The 20,001-nt window shown below is 40.1% G+C and overlaps 1 protein-coding gene across 4 annotated transcripts in view; it reads left to right on the top strand.

Moving 5' to 3' along the window:
* dph6 (diphthamine biosynthesis 6) overlaps positions 1–20,001 on the top strand; it is a 217,914-nt gene that overhangs the window by 118,047 nt on the left and 79,866 nt on the right. For 2 of the 4 annotated variants that reach the window (XM_061843082.1, XM_061843081.1), the window contains 2 exons: positions 18,551–18,642; positions 19,146–19,330. In XM_061843082.1, the coding sequence (XP_061699066.1) occupies positions 18,576–18,642; positions 19,146–19,330 (252 nt within the window). In that variant the 5' untranslated portion in view covers positions 18,551–18,575. Of the gene's footprint in view, positions 1–18,194; positions 18,364–18,550; positions 18,643–19,145; positions 19,331–20,001 lie in introns of those variants that run through there. The other 2 variants (XM_061843080.1, XM_061843079.1) reach the window with 2 other exon arrangements.

A 20,001-nucleotide genomic window follows, 5' to 3' on the forward strand; every position in this document is an offset into this window, starting at 1 on the left:
GGCTCTTAAATAATCCTACGCGAGCTGGGAAATGCGACTTTCATGTAGACAAATCCACTTTCGCAAATGTTTCGCGGAGACGGCGTTGCAGGAGACCCTGGTTTGGGTTGGACGGCATTTACATAACCGTCAGAAAATTTTAAGAACAATTTTATTTGCGTCAACAAACAAAAAAATACATTGCCGACCAAACCAAGCCAACTATGAACTGTAAATTTGAAATGTCACTTCCAACTTTGTTTCATTTATTTATTTTTAACCCACAATCATATCCCCGTCTGTTTTTCTTGGTGTAAAACTGAATTATTGCTTGTAGAATATCTTTAGCAATGCATGCTGAAAGCTAAATGATGCTATCAAACAGTTTTAAGGTTAATGTTATGATGTCTCCTATTTTTAAAATACAGAATTAGCATTTTGTGCGACTGTATTGTCTGTAATATTATACACCATCTCATCCTTTTTTTCTACTTTTGGCTTACAGTTTCACCACTTTTTCTTCGTTATTATTGTTATTATTATTATTTGTATACTTCGACATTCATTAAAGCAACATCATTTCCTTTTTCTTTGTTTTTTAACTTTTGCCATTATTATCGAGACTAAACATAAGCAGCATGTCTAACTCATCTTTGCTCTACGTTGACCAGACTGTGTTTCTAACTAAAGCACCGGTGGTTAATAATTACGAGTGTACCCCTTTAAGAGCCGGAGGTGTTGCAGTGTCAGGTAAACAACGAAGTAGAGCGTGTGGCACGGCGTGGCCGAGCGGCAGCTTGTTAGAGACCGCGTGCTGGTCAGTCAGGCTGTGGTTCAAGTCCGCAATTGACCCCTGCGTAGAAATTGCGTCATCCGCGTCGCTGACCAATCAGAGGCCAGAGATCTGCATAAACCAAAGCAACGTTTTTGCTCCCGCCGTTTCTCAGACAACATTGCATGGTCCAGTAAAGGTTTAGTTAGCGTTTTATCCCGTATTTGGGTTATTTAACAAAAAATATGGTTAAGAGGTCTAGTCACGGACTTTGTTATAGTGACGACAGGTATCCTGAAAGGCTAGTTGGTGGAGTTCGATTCGTACCCTTTCCAAAACCGAAGACCCAGTACGAAAAATGTCTTTGATGGATCAAACTTTGTGGAAGACCGCATCATCAACTGAATCCATCAACCGGAACAGATATGTTTGCACCAAGGTAAGCCCAATATTTGATTTTCAATACATGTCTCATATAAATGAATTGGCAGTTCTTCGCTTGCATAACATAGCTACGTGTGAATGACTGACACACTTGATCTGTGTTGAGCGATATTTTGCGATGATCTGACTGCACAAACGTGTTCCTTTGTTCGCGGCTAATGAGCTAAGCTAAACCGGACTAGCAGTCCTAAACGCCTTCGACGTGCACCGAGACACCAAGACTGAAGGAAGGATGTTTGAGGACACTAAAGTGGTGATTGTCGTACTCGGTCGGGACTTACGTAGGTTCGGCACTAATTCAAGAATAATTATTGAGGGGAGCGCGTGACGTTACACAAAGAAAACGAGAGAAACAACTCGTAAATCAAGCCTCGCCTTCTTTTCCTTCATACGGCGGTTCACAAACGGCTATACAGATACATATACAGATTCTGCACACAAGTGTGCTATGTAACACGAAAATAGGGAACTGTCAATGACGAATTCGTCTTTGGGTTATAATATTTTATATTATGTGGCTTCTCGGTCTTCCTCTGACTCCGAAAAGATCTCGCGCTAATATCAATGGTTTCGCCGTCAATATGCATGTAAATACCATTGAAATACCCCTCGCCGAAATACTTGAAGCCCTGCTGTCTGCTTTGCAACGATATTTCACTATTCGCTAAGAATGCGAGTGAGAAATCAGCTGGTAAATCGGACAATTTCACTCTAGTCTTTTCTTCCTGCGCTGCCATTTTTGCTGATTGTTTGTCTGAGGTTAGCACACGTGGGGTGACGTAACTTCAGGAGGCGTGGTTAAGTGCCCTGTACGGAGGGGTCAATTGCGCAGAGGGAACATTGGTTAGACCCCTTCGCTAACCAAAACAGTAGCACGTATTGACTCACATAAACCGTGCTCATCTAAATGATGTGGAGACGCCGTCTTTAACGACGGTATGCATTCGCAATGACTCTGACGTGCTCGCCCCACAACATTGTGTGCCGTGTACCTAATAATCCTTTGAACTCTTTTGCTAACAAAAACAAGCTCCCCGATAAAAGCACACCGCACATATTCAAGATGATATAACCGCATGCCGACGCAGCGTATTTAACGACAATTAGCGTTCCGGTGACTCCGCCAACTGGTCGCTTCACATTGCTCCGTGCAGAGTTCTTAATCGTCTTTTGAGCTGTTTTCCTCATCAAAACAGCAGCGGCTGCCGACGCACATAAGCAGTATTACAGACGATCTCGTGTCGTGCGGCGTCAGCATCTTTAATGACAATTTACGTTCCAATAGACTGTGAAGTGGTCGGCAATCGAACCTATCCGCGGAACTCCGTTGCGAACCACAACAGCAACAGCTAGCCGAGCATGTTGTAGACCATATTAATGATGATTTAACATGATGCAGGGAATTATCTTTCCAGTCGACTGACGTGTGGTCGCTCCACAGTGTTGTGTGCATCCGTGTATTTTTTTTTTTTTAAAGCATAACCTGCTTTTCACATAAACGCTTCCTCTCCACGAATTTATAAACACTCTGTCTGAAGCTCTCGAGGGCATCACAGGGGTCTTCGGGGTCTCTTATGTCTCACCGCCTCAGTTCTTCTGGGCAGCGGCCCAACCGGCTGACAAGTCGGCTGCCCTGACCCTGAACCCTGAACGCGAGGGGTGAGCCAAGGGTCTGAGTCTGAGGGTGGGTGGCGCGCCGGCTGGAGGGTCAGAGGAAAAAAAACCAAGAGGGGGTGGGGGGCGACAGCTATTAAACACAACAGAGGAAGGAGGGCCCACCAGGATGTGTCTTTTATAGCCCGGCTGGCACTTGAAGGCATCGCGGGCCACTCCGGCAGATGAGAGGCCAGCAGATGAATCCTGTAAGGCTGGAAATGACGGGCTCGCCTTATTTTATTTTTTTCATTTTTCTTTTTTTTTTTTTTTTTTTTTTTTTTTTTTAACAAGGTGTTAGGGAAGGTGAAGTGAGGGTCAGGGACAGAGTGTTCCATTGCACTTGATTTTTTTTTTCCAGTCTGCCTGACGCCGTTAACTCCATCGCATCTCAAACCCTAAACACACGTTAGGAATTGATTGAACCTCTGGAGAATTCTATTAATTTTCGGAAGCATGATTGAGTCCAGTTTTGAAGGCCTTCCTCCCGATCAATTGTCTAATATATAAATGAAGTAAGCAACGCAAAATTACTGTAATTTCCGGACTATTTCCGGCGACTTTTTTCTTCTTTCAACCCTGCGGTTTATGCGGCTAATTTGTGCACAACCGCAAGGGGGGCACTCGAGCGGAGAAGGTAAGAGTGGTAAGAGACCGGTGGAATATATGTGCCGAGGAAATGACTTTTTCATCGGTCCGGCCCTGTTAACGCTGCGCTTTTTATAACCAGCCCTGTTAGCGCGGTGCTAGCGTTAGCACGGCGGTGCTAGCATTAGCGTGGGGCTAGCAATAGCGTTAACTGTCTGTGTACCGTCTTTCTTTGGAAATAGGTGAATTTGCGAATGCCAAGGTCAAGTGTTTTGAATACTAACTACTAATATCATTTTTTGTCAGGTATTTTTATTAGTTCATTCATCAATTTTTAGTCATCATAAACAGAAAATTTTATCCGGCAAAAAATTACAGGCAGCATAAAAATAGACTGCCACAGCCAAATTGAGATTATGGATCATAATCCAACAGCTACGGTTTTTAACTTTTTTTCATTTGCGACAAATGTACCGTAATTTAATAATGATAAATAATGTTAATTTTCAGAAACATGATTGAGTCCAGTTTTGCAGGGCTCCCCCCGCCTGTCAATGTATAAATGAAGTAAGCAACACAATATTACTGTAATTTCCGGCCTTTAACCGGTGACTTTTTTCGCACGCTTTCAACCCCGCGGTTTATGCGCTGATGCGGCTCAATTTGTGCAATTTTTTCTAACGGTCGCAAGGGGGCTCTCAATCTGAAAAGGAAAGCGTGAGACAGTGGAATATATGTGCCGAGGAAGTGACTTTTACCAATCCGGCCCTGTTAGCGCTGCACTAGCGTGTTACTGCCGTGTCTCAGTGATTTTTACCTCTATGTTTTTTTTTTAACCTGTTAGCGTGGCAGCGCTAGTGTTAAACCCTGTGTACCATCTTTCTTTGTAAATATCCTGTGTTTCTATGTGGGTTTCCATGCGGGCACTTGCGGCTTTTACACGGCTGAGGCGTATGTATGTACCAAATGATATTTCCTTTACAAATGTACTGGGTGAGGCTTATAACCAGGTGCGCTCTGTAGACCGGCAATTACGGTAGAACTACAAATGAATACACACCGTTTATTATAGGCATGACAACCCCCATATAAAGCTCATTAATAAAAAAAAAAATAATTTAAAAGAAACAACTCACACAAATAAAGAGAATACAACGGACCTTTTCGCTGGAATTGTAGCAATTACAAACCATCTCGTGTCCCGCTCGGAGTCACTCACGGTGACATTTGAACGAAAACTTGTGAAAGCGTTGCTATATTGCAGTCAGATAGTGTCAACTGTATTTTTCACCACCACCTCTCCAGCAGGAAGTTCAACTCGTCGCCCCCTTTCTGAACCATGTCGGCATATCACTAAATCATCATCTTTTAGAGACGCGAAATATATATATACACACACACTCTTTAATCACCAGACTCCAATAAGTATTGGAGTATTGGGGCCCGGTGTGTGAAATTCTTCTCGTAAAAGCCAAAGCCGCTGATGTGTTTGTCATGGTAGGAATCTACCTTGGAGTGGTGGGGGGTGATAAGCAGCAGGTTGAAGGTCCTAAACCTGAGGTCCTCTGCGGTGTCTCTCCAGGACCAGGCCTTGGATTTGGGTTGTTATTTACGGTCAGTCGCCGCTTTAGAAAAGAACCTTCAGCAGGTTAAGATGCGACCGCCGAATGAATGCAATTCACCTCATTTCACGACAAGAAAAAAAGTGTTTCAAGGTGTTTAATGCCACTCCACGCTGCAGTTTACTCTCTGACTAAGCCTATAACAAAGAGGATTTAATTAGTATTAAATAGAAACTGGTGGAATGGTGGGTCAGCTGGTAAAGCGTTGGCCTTACAGTTCTGAGGACCCGGGTTCAATCCCCGCCTCTGTGGAGTTTGCATGTTCTCCCCGTGCCTGGGTGGGTTTTTATCCGGGCACTCCATTTTCCTCCCACATCCCAAAAACACGCATCATTCATTAGACGCTTTAAATTGCCCCTAGGTGTGATTGCGACTACAACTGTTTGTCTCCCTGCAATTGGCTGGTGACCAGTTCAGTGTGTACCCTGTTGACGGCCGGGATAGGCTCCAGCGCTCCCTGCGACCCTCGTGAGGATAAATAGCAAAGAAAATGTATGGATGGATTACATAGAAACCATAAACCGTCACCGTAGAGTCCATTTTCTAAATGCTAACAATTAATGAAAAATGCCTCAGACGTGCTAATGTGATGTATAACATCAGCGTCGCAGCGATATAACCTTGCAAGCAACAACTATTTGAAAAGAAAGGGTGGTGCAACATATGTAGACAGCTAAAATATCTATACCCAGAGGCATAGATTCTTTATCCTCCGCGAAGAACAACTAATATGACTGCAACTTACTGAGAAACTGGGATCGCCTCATGTCGTGTTATATGTTACGCTGTCCACAATGTAAATGTAAATCATCTTTAAAATGACAAATTTTGTCTTTACAAAGGCAAAAATGACCAAGAACTAACCAGAAGGACAGTAAAATGGAATAAGGCCTGAGGATTAGAATTTAAGACTTGATTTGAGGCGTGCGCACGTCACTTCGTCCCACTTTGGAAAAAAAAAGTGAAGGCACTTTTTTTATCCTCTCCAACTTGTTCTCCCAGTTTTTCAAATCATATCCTCCACCCCATGCCCATCCTTACACTCCTCTTTTGCTTCACCTCCAATATTCCTCCCCCCAAAGGAATCGCCCCCTTTTTCCTACGGCACGGATGGTATTTAGAGCAAGTGTTGACATTGGACTGCGCGTCACACCAAGACGTTCTGACTCTAAAACCGCAAGACGAAGTGCAGACTTTAGCGCTCGCAGCGCTCTGGCTTCGATTCTGTCGGTCTGGCCCGCCCGGCGCAGGTGACGTCGTCTTTCAAAAAGGAAACGAGCGAAACCGCCGAGGAGGAGACGGAAAGATGAAAGGACGTGCGGCGAAGAGGAGGAAAAGGGACGGGTAGTACAATTGAATTCATGTGGAAAACGAAGGAGTTGCATCATCGCGCCGGTGCCGACTTCTTGACAGATGGCGCTCGGTTTTTCTTTCGAGTGTTCACAGTCGTGCGGGAGGCGATTTCATATTTCCATCCCGTTCATGGGTCAAACCATATCCAGTAACAAACCATTATTAACTGCACAGGCAAAGCAGTATATATATATATATATATATATATATATATATATATATATATATATATATATATATATATATAATACAATTGTAAAAAAAAAATCTGAGCCAATGAGAACGAGAGTGAGCTAGCTTATTTTATTTATTTATGTATTTGTCATTTTCCAAGAAAGTGAATTTAACGTTTTATGGCTGCAATATGATTTGGGGGATTTATGTTGTGGTCATTTCATGGTAATGATTATTCCTTCTGGATATGATATATATAATATAAAATATTTTTTCTAATCAGATTTGAACATTTTAATGAATTGACTTGATTGATAATAATAATAAATAAATAATAAATGATATAATAATAGCATAATTATAAATATCATTATAATTATAATTATAATTTGTGTGCAGCTGAGGTATTGCCATCATTTTCTGTTTCATATGTTGGATGTCAGTTCATATCCGGGGGGGCCTGAAAGAAAAGAAACCAACTGGGATGGGGGGTAGGGGATATAATGTTTTATACTTTATATTTTCATATAAAGCGGTTTTGTTGTGGGCGACACGGTGGATCAGCTGGTAAAGTGTTGGCCTCACAGTTCAGAAGTCCCAGGTTCAATCCCAGACTCCCCTGTGTGGAGTTTTCATGTTCTCCTCGTGCCTGCGTGGGTTTTCTCCCCCCCCCCCCCCCACATCCCAAAAAACATGCCACATTAATTGGACACTCTAAATTGCCCCAAGGTGTGATTGTGAATGCGGCTGTTTGTCTTGTTGTGCCCTGCGATTGGCTGGCGACCAGTTCAGGGTGTCCCCCTCCTCTTCCCCCATTGACAGCTGGGATAGGCTCCAGCTCTCCCCGGGACCTTTGTGAGGATAAGCGGCTCAGAGTTGTCGTTTTTAATATAACGTCACTATTGCCGTTGGTGGCAACATTTGGTCAACTTAATTGTGGTTCAGTTCAAACGGTTTTCGGGAGAGCCTCTCAGACTTTTTGCGGCGATGGCTTTGAATCCAGGTGACGTCATTTCAAGATGGAAACCCAAAGACCGGGCCGTGTGATACAGTCAACGCATCAACACACACTCCCTCGTTTTCTCTCCTTCTCTCTCTCTTTCCCTCCCCACAGATATGGGAGCTGGTTTTTGCCAAACCAACTTGGCAGCCGGCAGACTTTTACGGTCCAAGAAAAGCAAGACGCGGCCACGAGAGGGCTGAGGCTTTTGTGTTTGCCGAGTGTCACACTTGATCACCGGGGAAAGCTAGAACGGGCCCGGGAGGATCTTTGAAGCTGTGTGTGTGCGTTTGTGGGAATCGGCTCACTCTGATGTCAGCTCCAATATTCTGATTGCAAACTACAGTACTGGATCGGGATCATATTGTTGGGAGAGCAAACTAATTACAGCCCACCCGTTTTTACCAACACTATTGTTTTTCCTCGCGAATCGATGGAATGAGGGGGGCAGTCGCTTATCCACGGTGACAGTGATAGACATCCAAACAAATAGTACTTTTTTTTCCGAGTGGGTGGGGGGGTTGCTATGTTTGATTTCGTGTGACTTAAAAAGTTTGTGAAACTTCCGATTTCAGCTCGAGGCCGCCGGCTTGTCATAGAGAATGAATTCTGATTCACTGACGTACCAACGGCAGCGTGGACAAACTGCTGCACGTGTCGTGAATCTGACTGATTTTTTTTTAATACAGACGCTCAACTTGTAGCCGGAACATTTCTACGCATTTGTTTACGTGTGATTTTTATTTTGCAATTGAACTGTTTAACCGCAATAGATACAGTACAGGCGCGGGCACTTCATTCCTGCCCTTTTCATTTCATGAATGTCACATCCGAATGTTGGAGCCCAGTCTCCAGAAATGTCTACGGATAGACATCTTTGTCTATGTCCATAAATACTTTATCGACGCTGTCTCTATGCAAACGCTACTCTTGTGTTTATGTGTCACCGTGTCCGAGTCAAACGTGACAAAATTTGCTCACCGTTGGTTGGAAGTTGCTCATCTATTTCAGGTTTTAAGGGCTCTGTGCACTTTTGCAACTTTCATTATTACTGTTCTTAAAGATGTCATGTAAATATTCCATGCAACAAAGTCAAATACAACAAAATGTAGGCCGTGATTATGATGCACAGTGCTAGATGGAGTGTTTGTTCGCAACACATCACTCACTTTGGACAGGAGTGCACAAAAATGTAACCAAGAGTGGCAGATTTAATCTTGGATTATCGTAATTTCTCGAGTATAATGCGCACCCCCAAATATTGACCTAAAAAAAATCGGGAAAACCCTTCTACCAATGTACAATGCGCACCACCAATTTGCTGCTACTCATATGCTCAAAATATTGGGAATTATCTGTATTTATATTTTATTCAGTTTGTACTTGTATGGTTTTTTTTTAAAAAAAACCGTCTGTACAATAATGATTAATAATAATCAGTTGTGCACGTGCTGATGTAGCCGTGATATAATCTCGGGACAGGCCACAGGACACGCTTGTCCTGGTCCATGTAATTGTCGGAACAGAATCCCTCAACCAACTAAAATAAATGCTGGCATAACATTTTATTAATACTGTTGATAACACATTACAGACACTGTTTGACTTAAACATTTTTTGCATTAAATATTTGTGCATAAAACGTTTTTGCATAGTGCAGTTTATCCTCTACATGCTACACTAACGATCGTAAAATGCAACAAGCCCTAGACATATAAATGTGTAACATAAGACATCGAATATCATATCAAAATGTATATGTATACCTTTTTATTACTATATTTATATTTATTTATTTACGATATATTACTCTATCTACCAGTGTACGACTATACAAGGTGATTGTATTTTTATTTTCATCCATACCTAAATGTAATGCGCTCTATTAACTTTTTGAAAATATTTTGGGAAAAATTGGCGCATTATTTTCGAGAAATTACGACAGGGTTTAACAACCTTTTTGAGGCTGAGGGCTACTTCGTGAGGACCGATCGTATGAAGGGCTACGTGACTTGTTTGCGGCAAACTTCAGACTCGGTTCATTACACGCACGTAAAATATTTTTGTTTTAATTCATTGTAGTAAATGAAATTACAGGTATTTTAAATTTTTAATTCACGTGAGCAAGTCAGATTCAGAATTTAAAGCATTAATAATAGTAACAATTTGTGGCCTATGGTATTTTTAGAACATACCTCGCGGGCGCCTTATGTTGTCCTCGTGGGCTGCCATTCGCCCGCGGGCACCGCGTTGGTGACCCCTGAATTACGGTAATTAACCTGGAGGGAGGGGGGGAGTAGATTGAACAGCACAGGATATAATAGATAGACTTGCGCAACTGTTGTACGCTTGTGGTTTTGGGGAGCCGAGCGGTGCGTGGCTTAAAACATCTCGGAAAGGTTGCGTTACAGGAGCGAGCGTCTCTGCAAGCCATTAGGATGAGATCTCGTATCAGCGTTTGGCTCAGGTGATGGCGCTGCGTGCAGTTTGCATTGGCAGCGTGATAATTACCGGGACGGGGGCCCACTTTCACGGACCACATCCTTTCTGGCTGCAGCTTCACAGCAAAGAGGCTGTAATTTGGGGTCTCGGGGATTGTCGGAAGAAAAGCCAGAAGTCTTCACATCAAGGACGAGCGTTGAGGAAATTACATTTGTACGAAGGGATCCTTGGACGCGGATCCTTCCTGCACGCTGGAAAGTTGTCTTTAAAGGATAAGGAAATTATCGCTTTAGAGAGCCTCGACGAAACTCGAAGAGTTATTTTTTTTTCCTTTTTTTTTGCATTCAGTTCAATGAGAAAATGAACACGGCCCTCGTAAATTCATGTAACTATATCGTAACTTGCCATAATTTCAGAAATAGACATTTTTCCCATAATTTTAAAAATGTACAAACCCGGCCTTCAATGTCTCGACAGTGTAATAGCACCCCCACGCATACAATAAATCATCTTTAATATTGCTATTTATTTTATGAAAACAAAACCGTAACCATGGAATAGTCAAAGCACACATATGACCTTACTTTGGGAATGCCTGAATATTTTTTATGAATGAAAATAGCTTACTAAAATAAATACACATGTTAAACAAAATTAATATTTTGGGTATAGTATTGATATCTCGTCATTTTATTCATAGTCATATACTTATTATTTATTGATTTATTTATCCATTTATTTATTTATTGGTTTATTATATTGTAAGTAGTAGTGGTAGTAAAGTGGTAGTAAATTTCACTATACCCACACGTGGGTATAGTATTATTTAGTTATTTTATTCATAGTCAAATACTTATTTATGTTTGTTTGTTTATTCATTTGTGTAGTTATTTATTTGTTTATTATATTGTAAGTAGTAGTGGTAGTAAACTGGTAGTAAATTTCACTATATCCATACATGGGTATAGTATTATTTAGTTATTTTATTCATAGTCAAATACTTATTTATGTTTGTTTGTTTATTCATTTGTGTAGTTATTTATTTGTTTATTATATTGTAAGTAGTAGTGGTAGTAAAGTGGTATTCAATTTCCTGAAGGAAATGTTATTTTTTTTTGTCTATATTATATTCATAAATCATCATCATGTTATTATCCTCTAAAAAAAAACGGTTGCAGATGTCTGAAGGTGGAGGAACTTTTCCCAAATGCCAATTAGCCCTAAAATTGTGTAGCATGTAATTTAATTTGGCTGACACGGTAATGTTTTGTCTGCTTCATTTATTTTCCATTATGCAAATGCTCCTATATTTAAAATAGCGTATACTTTGATTAAATAAAAGCCAAAAACGCTCCGGCTTATCTTAATAAAATCATAAATACGAGACAGACTGATACTGCGTTGCGCTGCTTATCTAATGCCTGATTTCAAGGATGAAATAATAGTTAGCGAGAGAGAGAGAGAGAGAGAGAGAGAGAGAGAAAAGAAGTGGGGGGGGCGCTTTTAAGGTGAAACATGAATCATTCGCATTTATGTGAAAGCAGTTTAAAAGCCAAATGGAAAGACGGCGTGAGAGCCAAGTCTTCATGGGGGCATTGAGACAAAAACACTGGCGAAGACCATTTGGATCCAAAGCGCTTTTGACTTGATTTCACGTTGTCTCGCATTTCCAATCAAGGGGCGATTAGCCTCCGACATTAATGGCGCTAGTAATCCCTTTAAGCCTCTCGTGATAACAGTTAATTGTGTGTAAAAATGTGTACAGATCCCCCCCGTTTGGGTTGTTTACTAACTGATTTGGATGCGGTTTGGGGCCCTAAAGAGGTGCCATTACGTTGATGGTTCTGCAGCAAAATGAGCCCCCCGATGGGGTTGGGGGGTGGGGGGCGACGTCAACGAGAGGAGTTAACAACGCCTGAGCAAATGGAACACGGGTTGAAGAAAACATTTGGTTGTCATTAAACCTCACTCGGCTTCATTAATAATTTCGATGGATTTTTTCTTTTTTTTTTGTGGGTGGGGGGAGGGTGGGACACAATTGTCCCCTTTGGAGATCATGGAAATAGAACTTGGCCATTATAAAAACTTTTAAAAACTCTATACACACAAAATAACTGACAGTCACTTTATTATTTATTTAACCATAATGTTACAACTCTTACGTGCTATGAAAATACAGGTGTGATGCGCCACATTATGTGAAGATAATTTAATGTCATTGGAAAAATGTAAAAGAAGAAAAAATCATGACGGAAAATAATTTAGAAAAAATACTTGTTTCTTTTTTTTGGGGGGGGGGGTTTGTGGGTAGGGTGAGGGTGGGGCACAATTTTCCCCTTTGGAGATCATGGAAATAATAGAAATGAAGTAGAACTTGGCCATTATAAAAACTTTTGAAAACTCTATATACACAAAAATCCACACAAAATAAATGACAGTTACAGTCACTTTATTATTTATTTAACCATAATATGATGTGAAAATACAGCTGTCATGCACCACGTTTTCTGAAGATAATTTAATGTCACTTGAAAAATGTAAAAGAAAAAAAAAGAAGAAAAAGTCATGATGTAAAATAATTTTTAAAAAATACTTTTTTTTTAAACGGGCGGTCTTTTGCATGCTCAGTTGTTATTTTTTTCATTAGATTAAATGATACCATATAACAAAAAATATAAAACAAACAACACCAATATGAGGTTAAGCAGAGCTGTAATATTAAATGGGCAAACTTCAGTTTTAAAATAAAATCACATTTTTGCAAAAATAAAGTAAAAATTATGAGCAACTGCGTGTAGTATTATTGTTATTATTATATTGACATTTAAAAATGGAATTCCCTCCATTAATATTAGAACTTTGATTCCGATAACATTAACAATAACAATTTTACTCATGAATTTCGATATTTTTTAAAGCCATGACATTCTAATAATAATAATATTTCTATAGTTGTAATTATATAATATTAATTCCTCAGGCAGTGGTCATTTTTATGTGTATAAATCACATTATTATGAACATGAATGCAACAAAAGTGTATTATTAAATTTTAAGTATGAACTTTTTTTTCCAATAATTACCTCCCCCCTTGTGTAATTTTATACTCACAGAAATGTAACACGAAGTTAACCACTGTAGAATAAAATAACACTATAATATTACATACATATTCTAAAAATAGCAAACAATGCAGTATGTTATATGTTGTGTGTGTGTGGGTGAGGACTGGGGGGTGGGGGGAGGGATGTGTATCCGTATGGGGGCCACCTGAGAGTGCAACCTTGGCCGGCCTGTTTGTTGTGACAGTGAATTTATTGTGCGGTGATTTGAGGCGAGGCTTCTTATTACAAAACTTTTTGTGTCCTTGCCCGACACAAATTAGCTGCGGTGCGCGTGTAAATCACCTGTCGTATGCACAGGCTCTTTTCAGAAAAAAAAAAAAAAAAAACAGGGCTAAGGGTGTCATTTGACGCCTCGCCGCTGCTCTTTCATATTTATGCGTCTCATATTCACATCCATTGGGCTATCCATCAACACTTTTTTTTTGTTTTATCCCCGTCGCAGCAACAATGCCGACATAAACTGTTTTTCCCCCCTTTTAAACGTCAGCAAAAAAACGCTCACGCAAGTGAAATCAGAGTCTCTTTATTTGTCCTCGTAATAAACGATATAAATTAAAAATAATAAGATGGGACATTTTACATTTGCTCAAATCCTTGGGGGGGGGGGCGCTTTCATGGAAATTGCCACACAGGACATGAAGCGGAGGGGGGCGGGGGCTGTTTTATGAAGTACAAGCGACAAAGTGGCGACGATATTGCGGCTCAAATAATGAAAAGTGAAGGACGAGCAAAACACGAGAGAGTATATCACCAAAATAAGGCCGTTATTCAAACGCATGTCAAAGGACCGATACTTGGTGATGTACTGTATGTCATTAAAGTGGACAAAATGTGTAAAATGGCGATTTATTCAAATAGAGGCCTTCCCTTCCCCCTTCCCCCTTCGGCTAAGTCTAATTACAGTATCTCAGGTCAGACATTGTTTTTCACGCTTAACTTCTGAAGCCATTGGAGTGCTGTTGCTAATCAAAACAGCAGCATCTATTGTGTAAACCAGGGGTGCCCAGACTTTTTTTTTTTTTTTTACCCCAAGATCTACTTTTCAAGCAACCAGCCTCTTGCGAGCTACCGACAATAGGGAGGAATGATGATGATGCTCCCAAACTGTTTTGAGGTTAATGTTATGTTGCCTCCTGTATTTAAAATACAATATTAGCTTTTTGTGCACTGTATTGTGTGTTCTTTCATCCTGAATCAGGCTGTGCCAAGGTGGAATTTTAAAATGACACACCATCTCATCCTGCACTTTCTACTTTGGCTTCAGACCAGACCTTTCCCACTCGGAAATGAAAAGAATCTCGTCCAATATAACCACTTTTTCTTCACTCAATCATTCACATACTGCGACAGTCACTGCATCTTAAAACAACAGCATATCTTTTTTAACTTTCTCCATTAATATCAAAAGTAAACATAAGCGGCATGTCTAGCTCGTCTTTGCTCTACGTTGCCCAGACTGTGTTGCTCACTAAAACAGCGGTGGTGGACGCTGTCATTATAAAATACATTGATGGGCTGCGTAAGTACTGTAACAGTTGTAATTATGAGTGTACATCTTTAAGGGGGTGGGTTTAAGGTACGCTAGGAAAAAGAGAGTGTGCCTGGGCAGCAGTCTTTGTTAGAGAAAGTTCCGTGCACAATTGCACGTGTTTCGATGACAAAAAAAAAAAATGCTTATTTTTTGCTGTTATGATGATAGTGGTTCACAGCGTATTTTGGGAAAAGTTAACATGTCACGGAAATCGTAGGTAATATGCAAAGTTTCTTGCTAGTCACTGTGTTATATGTCTTTCCTTTGCACTTCGCCTTTTTTGGTTCACCAAGTCGTATTAAAAATCCTTCATGTTACCAGAACTGAAAAAAAATGTTTTAAGTTTTCATTCTACATGCCAAACTTTGGAAAAAACAAAACAAAAAAAAAAAAAAAACCGCCATAATCCAACCTGTAAGGCGTATCCTCAACACGTTTTGGGAGTACCAAGATGGCGGCCAGCTGGCTTCTACCAATTATCGACACTGCTAGATATGTATGCGCCATCCAGTCTTGTATTTTTTTAGAACAGTGGGTTCGCTGCGCTGAGAGTGTGCGACAAGTGCGCAATTGCCCAGTGGCGCAAAAAATAAGCGACTTCTTTCAATATTTATATATTTTTACTTGTAACAAATTTTACACATGTGATTTTTCGTGCTTGTCTGTGCAGATTTGCGAGTGTGATGTCACAGTGACTGAAGTACCACGTGCATTGGTCTGGATTCTGATGTGATTGCTCCACAATATTTTGTTTGTCTTTCTTAATGTGAAGTCTTAGCACATATTAAAAATAAATTTCCTGCTCTGTATTATCGATACCGTGGACGGCATAAGTTTTTTCTTTTTAAAAAATATCTTGAGCCTTTTCGCCTTGCTTCACAATTTTAGGTGTCCCCGTGTGAATGCTCAAATTGTATCCATGTTGCCAACGAGTTTCCTTTGTGATATGAAAGATAATTTCGCATGATGTGGAGACATTGACTTTTGCAATCTTTATCATTTTAATAAACTCAGACACATTTAGTCCACAATGTTGTGCGCGTATGTGTGTTTATGTGGAATCTGACCGCTTGTTGTAAATAAGAAAACAAACTACTACTATATGAGATATTTCACAAATGACTTTTTAAAGACATTATAGTCATTGTATTGTGTTTTTATTCATCTGTCCAAGGAATAAAAAGAAATATTGCCTGTCGAGTATTGTGTCTAAAAAAATAAATAAATAATAATAATAAATACATCTGACATTTGGGAGTTTGTATTCATATTGGAGATGACTCGACGATATAAAATCTGCGCAATAATGAAAGGAATGACACGAGAGACCCAAGTAAATTGAGAATATGGATATTTGTGCCAAATAGTACTTTTGGGGAATCCGCATTCACCGTTTTTTTGTTTTATTAAAAGCGATTCAGCTTCTCGCTCTTTGCAGTCCAATTCTGTTCACGTGCGACATGTAGATTTTGCCACGTATTCCCAACTTTGAAAAAAAATAAATAAAAACTACAAGAGAACGCAGTTAAAAGCGCAGAGGTGAGGAGGTGTCGTTCTCGATTTTGTACACTCAAACAGAATGCGTTGCCTTTGGCCCGCTTAGGGGCAGAAGGTGAGCGGCGCACACGAAAGCAGGAGCAATTATTCGTCTCTGGCACAACAACAGAGAGTAAAAGAGAGCATCTGAGGCTTTTCCTCTGAGCGAAAAAGCGCTCCTGCGGAGGAAAAAAAAAAACAAAACAAAAAAAACCGCACAACCTATGTGTGCGAATACCAGCACGTGGACTTTTGGGGTTTCCCCAGAGAGAGCTGAGGCAGAGGATTTGTGTCAGTGCAAGCGAGTGGAAGAAGTGCGCTTTAAAGCCACGTTGAAGGAGATACGTGCGTGTGCTACGTTTGAAAGTAGAGCCGGTCTTAGTGAAAAAGGTGCGACCGGGGGACAACCGGGACGCTATCCAGAGGGACGATGGCAGGGATGGCTTGCATTTGAGCGTTCAATACTTCAGTCAAAAGTGTGGTCTATTGTGATGTGGGAGTGCAGTGAAGAAAATAAGTATTTGAACACCCTACTATATTTCATGTTCTCCCACTTAGAAATCATGGAAGGGTCTGAAATTCTCATCGTAGGTGCATGTCCACTTTGAGAGATCCAGAAATCACAATGTATGATTTTTTATAACGATTTGTGTGATACAGCTGCCAATAAGTATTTGAACACCTCTCTATCAGTTAGAATTCTGACCCTGAAAGACCTGTTAGTCCGCCTTTAAAAGTCCACCTCCACTCCATGTATTATCCTGAATCAGATGCACCGGTGTGAGGTCGTTAGCTGCGTAAAGACACCGGTCCACCCCATACAATCGGTAAGACTCAAACTTGCAACATGAGCAAGACCAAAGAGCTGTCCAAAGACACCAGAGACAAACTTTTACAACTCCAAGTTTGCCAATGACCATTTGGATGATACAGAGGAGTCATGGGAGAAAGTTTTGTGGCCAGATGAGACCAAAATGGAACTTTTTGGTCATAATTCCACTAACCGTGTTTGGAGGAAGACGAATGGTGAGTTTCATACCAAGAACACCATCCCTACTGTGAGGCATGGGGGTGATAGCATCATGCTTTGGGGGTGTTTTTCTGCACATGGGACAGGACGACCGCACTGTATTAAGGAGAGGAGGACCGCGGCCATGTATTGAGAGATTTTGGGGAACAACCTCTTTCCCTCAGTCAGAACATTGAAGATGGGTCGTGGTTGGGTCTTTCAACGTGATAATGACCCGAAGCACACAGCCAGGAAAACCAAGGAGTGGCTCCGTAAGAAGCATATCAAGGTTCTGGCGTGGCCTAGCCAGTCTCCAGACCTAAACCCAATAGAAAATCTATGGTGGGAGCTGAAACAGGAAATGTTTGACCTCTGCAATTGCAAACAAAGTCTACCGCACCAAATATTGACATTGGTTTTCTCAGGTGTTCAAATACTTATTTGCAGCTGTATCACACAAATAAATCGTGTAAAAAAAAAAAATCATACATTGTAATTTCTGGATTTTTCTTTGTAGATTATCTCTCTCACAGTGGACATGCACCCACTATTCGCCCCCCTTGAACTTTTCAACCTTTCCCCATATATTAGGGTTCAAACATAAAGATATGAAATTTATATATTTTTTGTCAAACATAAAGATATGAAATATGTATATATTTTTTGTCAAACATAAAGATATGAAATATGTATATTTTTTGTCAAGAATCAAGAAGTGGGACTGAATCATGAAGTGGAACAAAATTTATTTGGTATTTTTTACTTTTTTAACAAATAAAAACATGAAAAGGTCGATTCTATGATGTCATCAGAGAGAGAGAAAGAGAGACAGAGGGGGAGAGAGAGAGAGAGAGAGAGAGAGAGAGAAGTGGAGAAGGAGAACATTAAATGCTTATATTGCCAGCTATCTTGCAATCCTTCAGTGTCACATTTCATTCAGGCACATTTCGGGGCACCGTGTTGAATGTGTTGGGTCCTTCCAACCCGGAAATCTGTCACGTGTAGTTGTAAACAAACGAGCTCGTGCACCGGTTTCGAGGATCACATTATTCCAATTTACATCGAATACGTTTGGAATTTATACAAGTTTTGACGCCAAAATACATATGAAGATGAAAGTAGTCGCGTTAATAAGGTAAACGGTATCCCACCGCTTTCTTAAATGTTCCAAAAAGTACATTTGTATTATATTGTAAGCTGCACTTTGTCAAAAGACATTGCTTGCTGTAAAGTAATGTATTTGAAATAGGAAGAAAACATGCTACAAACCCTCACGTGTGCTATTATCCACAAAATGGTTATCTGTTGTGTTGTGGTTTCAGTGGTGGCAAAGACAGCTGCTATAACATGATGCAGTGTGTGGCTGCTGGGCATCACATTGTAGCTCTGGCCAACCTTCGCCCTGCCCACAAAGGTGAGGATGCTTTCCGTTTATTGTTGTGGTTGAATAGGGTGTAGAAATGCACTTTCTAATATATTTTTATCTTATTAGGATACATAAGAAATATGATTGTGCACAATATTGCATAAAACCTAAGAAAGTATAACTATAGAGAGATTTATTTCATTTATTTGTAGTCATCTTTTTTTTTTTTTGCTGCTTATACTGTTATGATTGCAAGTGAACTGGAGCCTATCCCAGTAAAATGAATAATTAAGGACAATAATTGTTCATAATCTCACACGAAATTGTACAATACCAAGGTAATAATGCCAATATTTAGAGAATAATAGGAAACTCTTGGGCAGAACTCTTTATTTGAATGAATTTGGAATTTTTTTTCAATATATTTTGACAAAAAATGGGGAAAATCTTTCATTTAAAAAAAACAAACAGTCGCAGTTTATGTTTTCTTCGTCATCACACATTGTCTATGTGCAAGCAATGTCTTGAAACTCTTTTCTCTTGCATCGCAGATGAGCTGGACAGTTACATGTACCAAACGGTGGGCCACCAGGCCATCGAGCTGTTCGCCGAAGCCATGGATTTGCCGCTTTACCGACGCACCATCCAGGGCTCGAGCTTGGACACCAGCAGAGATTATCGGGAGACCGAGGGAGACGAGGTGGAGGATCTTTATCAGCTTCTGCGCCTTGTCAAGGTACCTCTCGCTTGGCACTGTTTTGAAACAAATCGTTTGAGTGAACGTTTTATGTACTGTGGTTCCAAAAAAATAGTGGCAGGGATGATTATTGAATCAGCTGCGTGCTATTGAGAGGGTGGAATATATTTGAAGAAGAGCACATTTGTGGAATATTATTACAGAAATGTAAAAAAATTATATTACAATACTCGGTCAGAGGTCTTAGAACACACCATTTTTCTAGCTTTTTTTTTCAAATTGAAATGTATGCATTTTAGTTTCTTATTTTATTCTGAAATAAAAGCACAGAAAAAATAAAGAAAGTTACGAATGAAATCGTGAAATTGATCTACAATCAAAAGTATTTTCAAAACTATTGGATCATTACAATACTCACCTTTGGTAGATTACACCAGAACACAGTTGTCGTATTATCTCTAAAATGTAAATCAAATATTCATCAGAAAGTTCTTCCCAAATTCCCATAACCGCGTGTGTGTTCATTGGACTTGAACTACGTGACTTTGGATAAAAAAATTGAGGAAAAAAAACGTCATGTGCTAAAAGTTTTTACTGGTCCTAGTTTCAGAACATGACAATTTTTTTTTTTTATTGAGTAGCTTGAAATTGTACAAACTAAGATAAGTCAAGCCAGAGGTTGAAAAAAATCAAGAATACAAAAAAAACTG

Source organism: Syngnathoides biaculeatus, chromosome 15 (assembly GCF_019802595.1).
Source record: "Syngnathoides biaculeatus isolate LvHL_M chromosome 15, ASM1980259v1, whole genome shotgun sequence".
In the NCBI taxonomy this organism is placed as follows: Eukaryota; Metazoa; Chordata; class Actinopteri; order Syngnathiformes; family Syngnathidae; genus Syngnathoides; species Syngnathoides biaculeatus.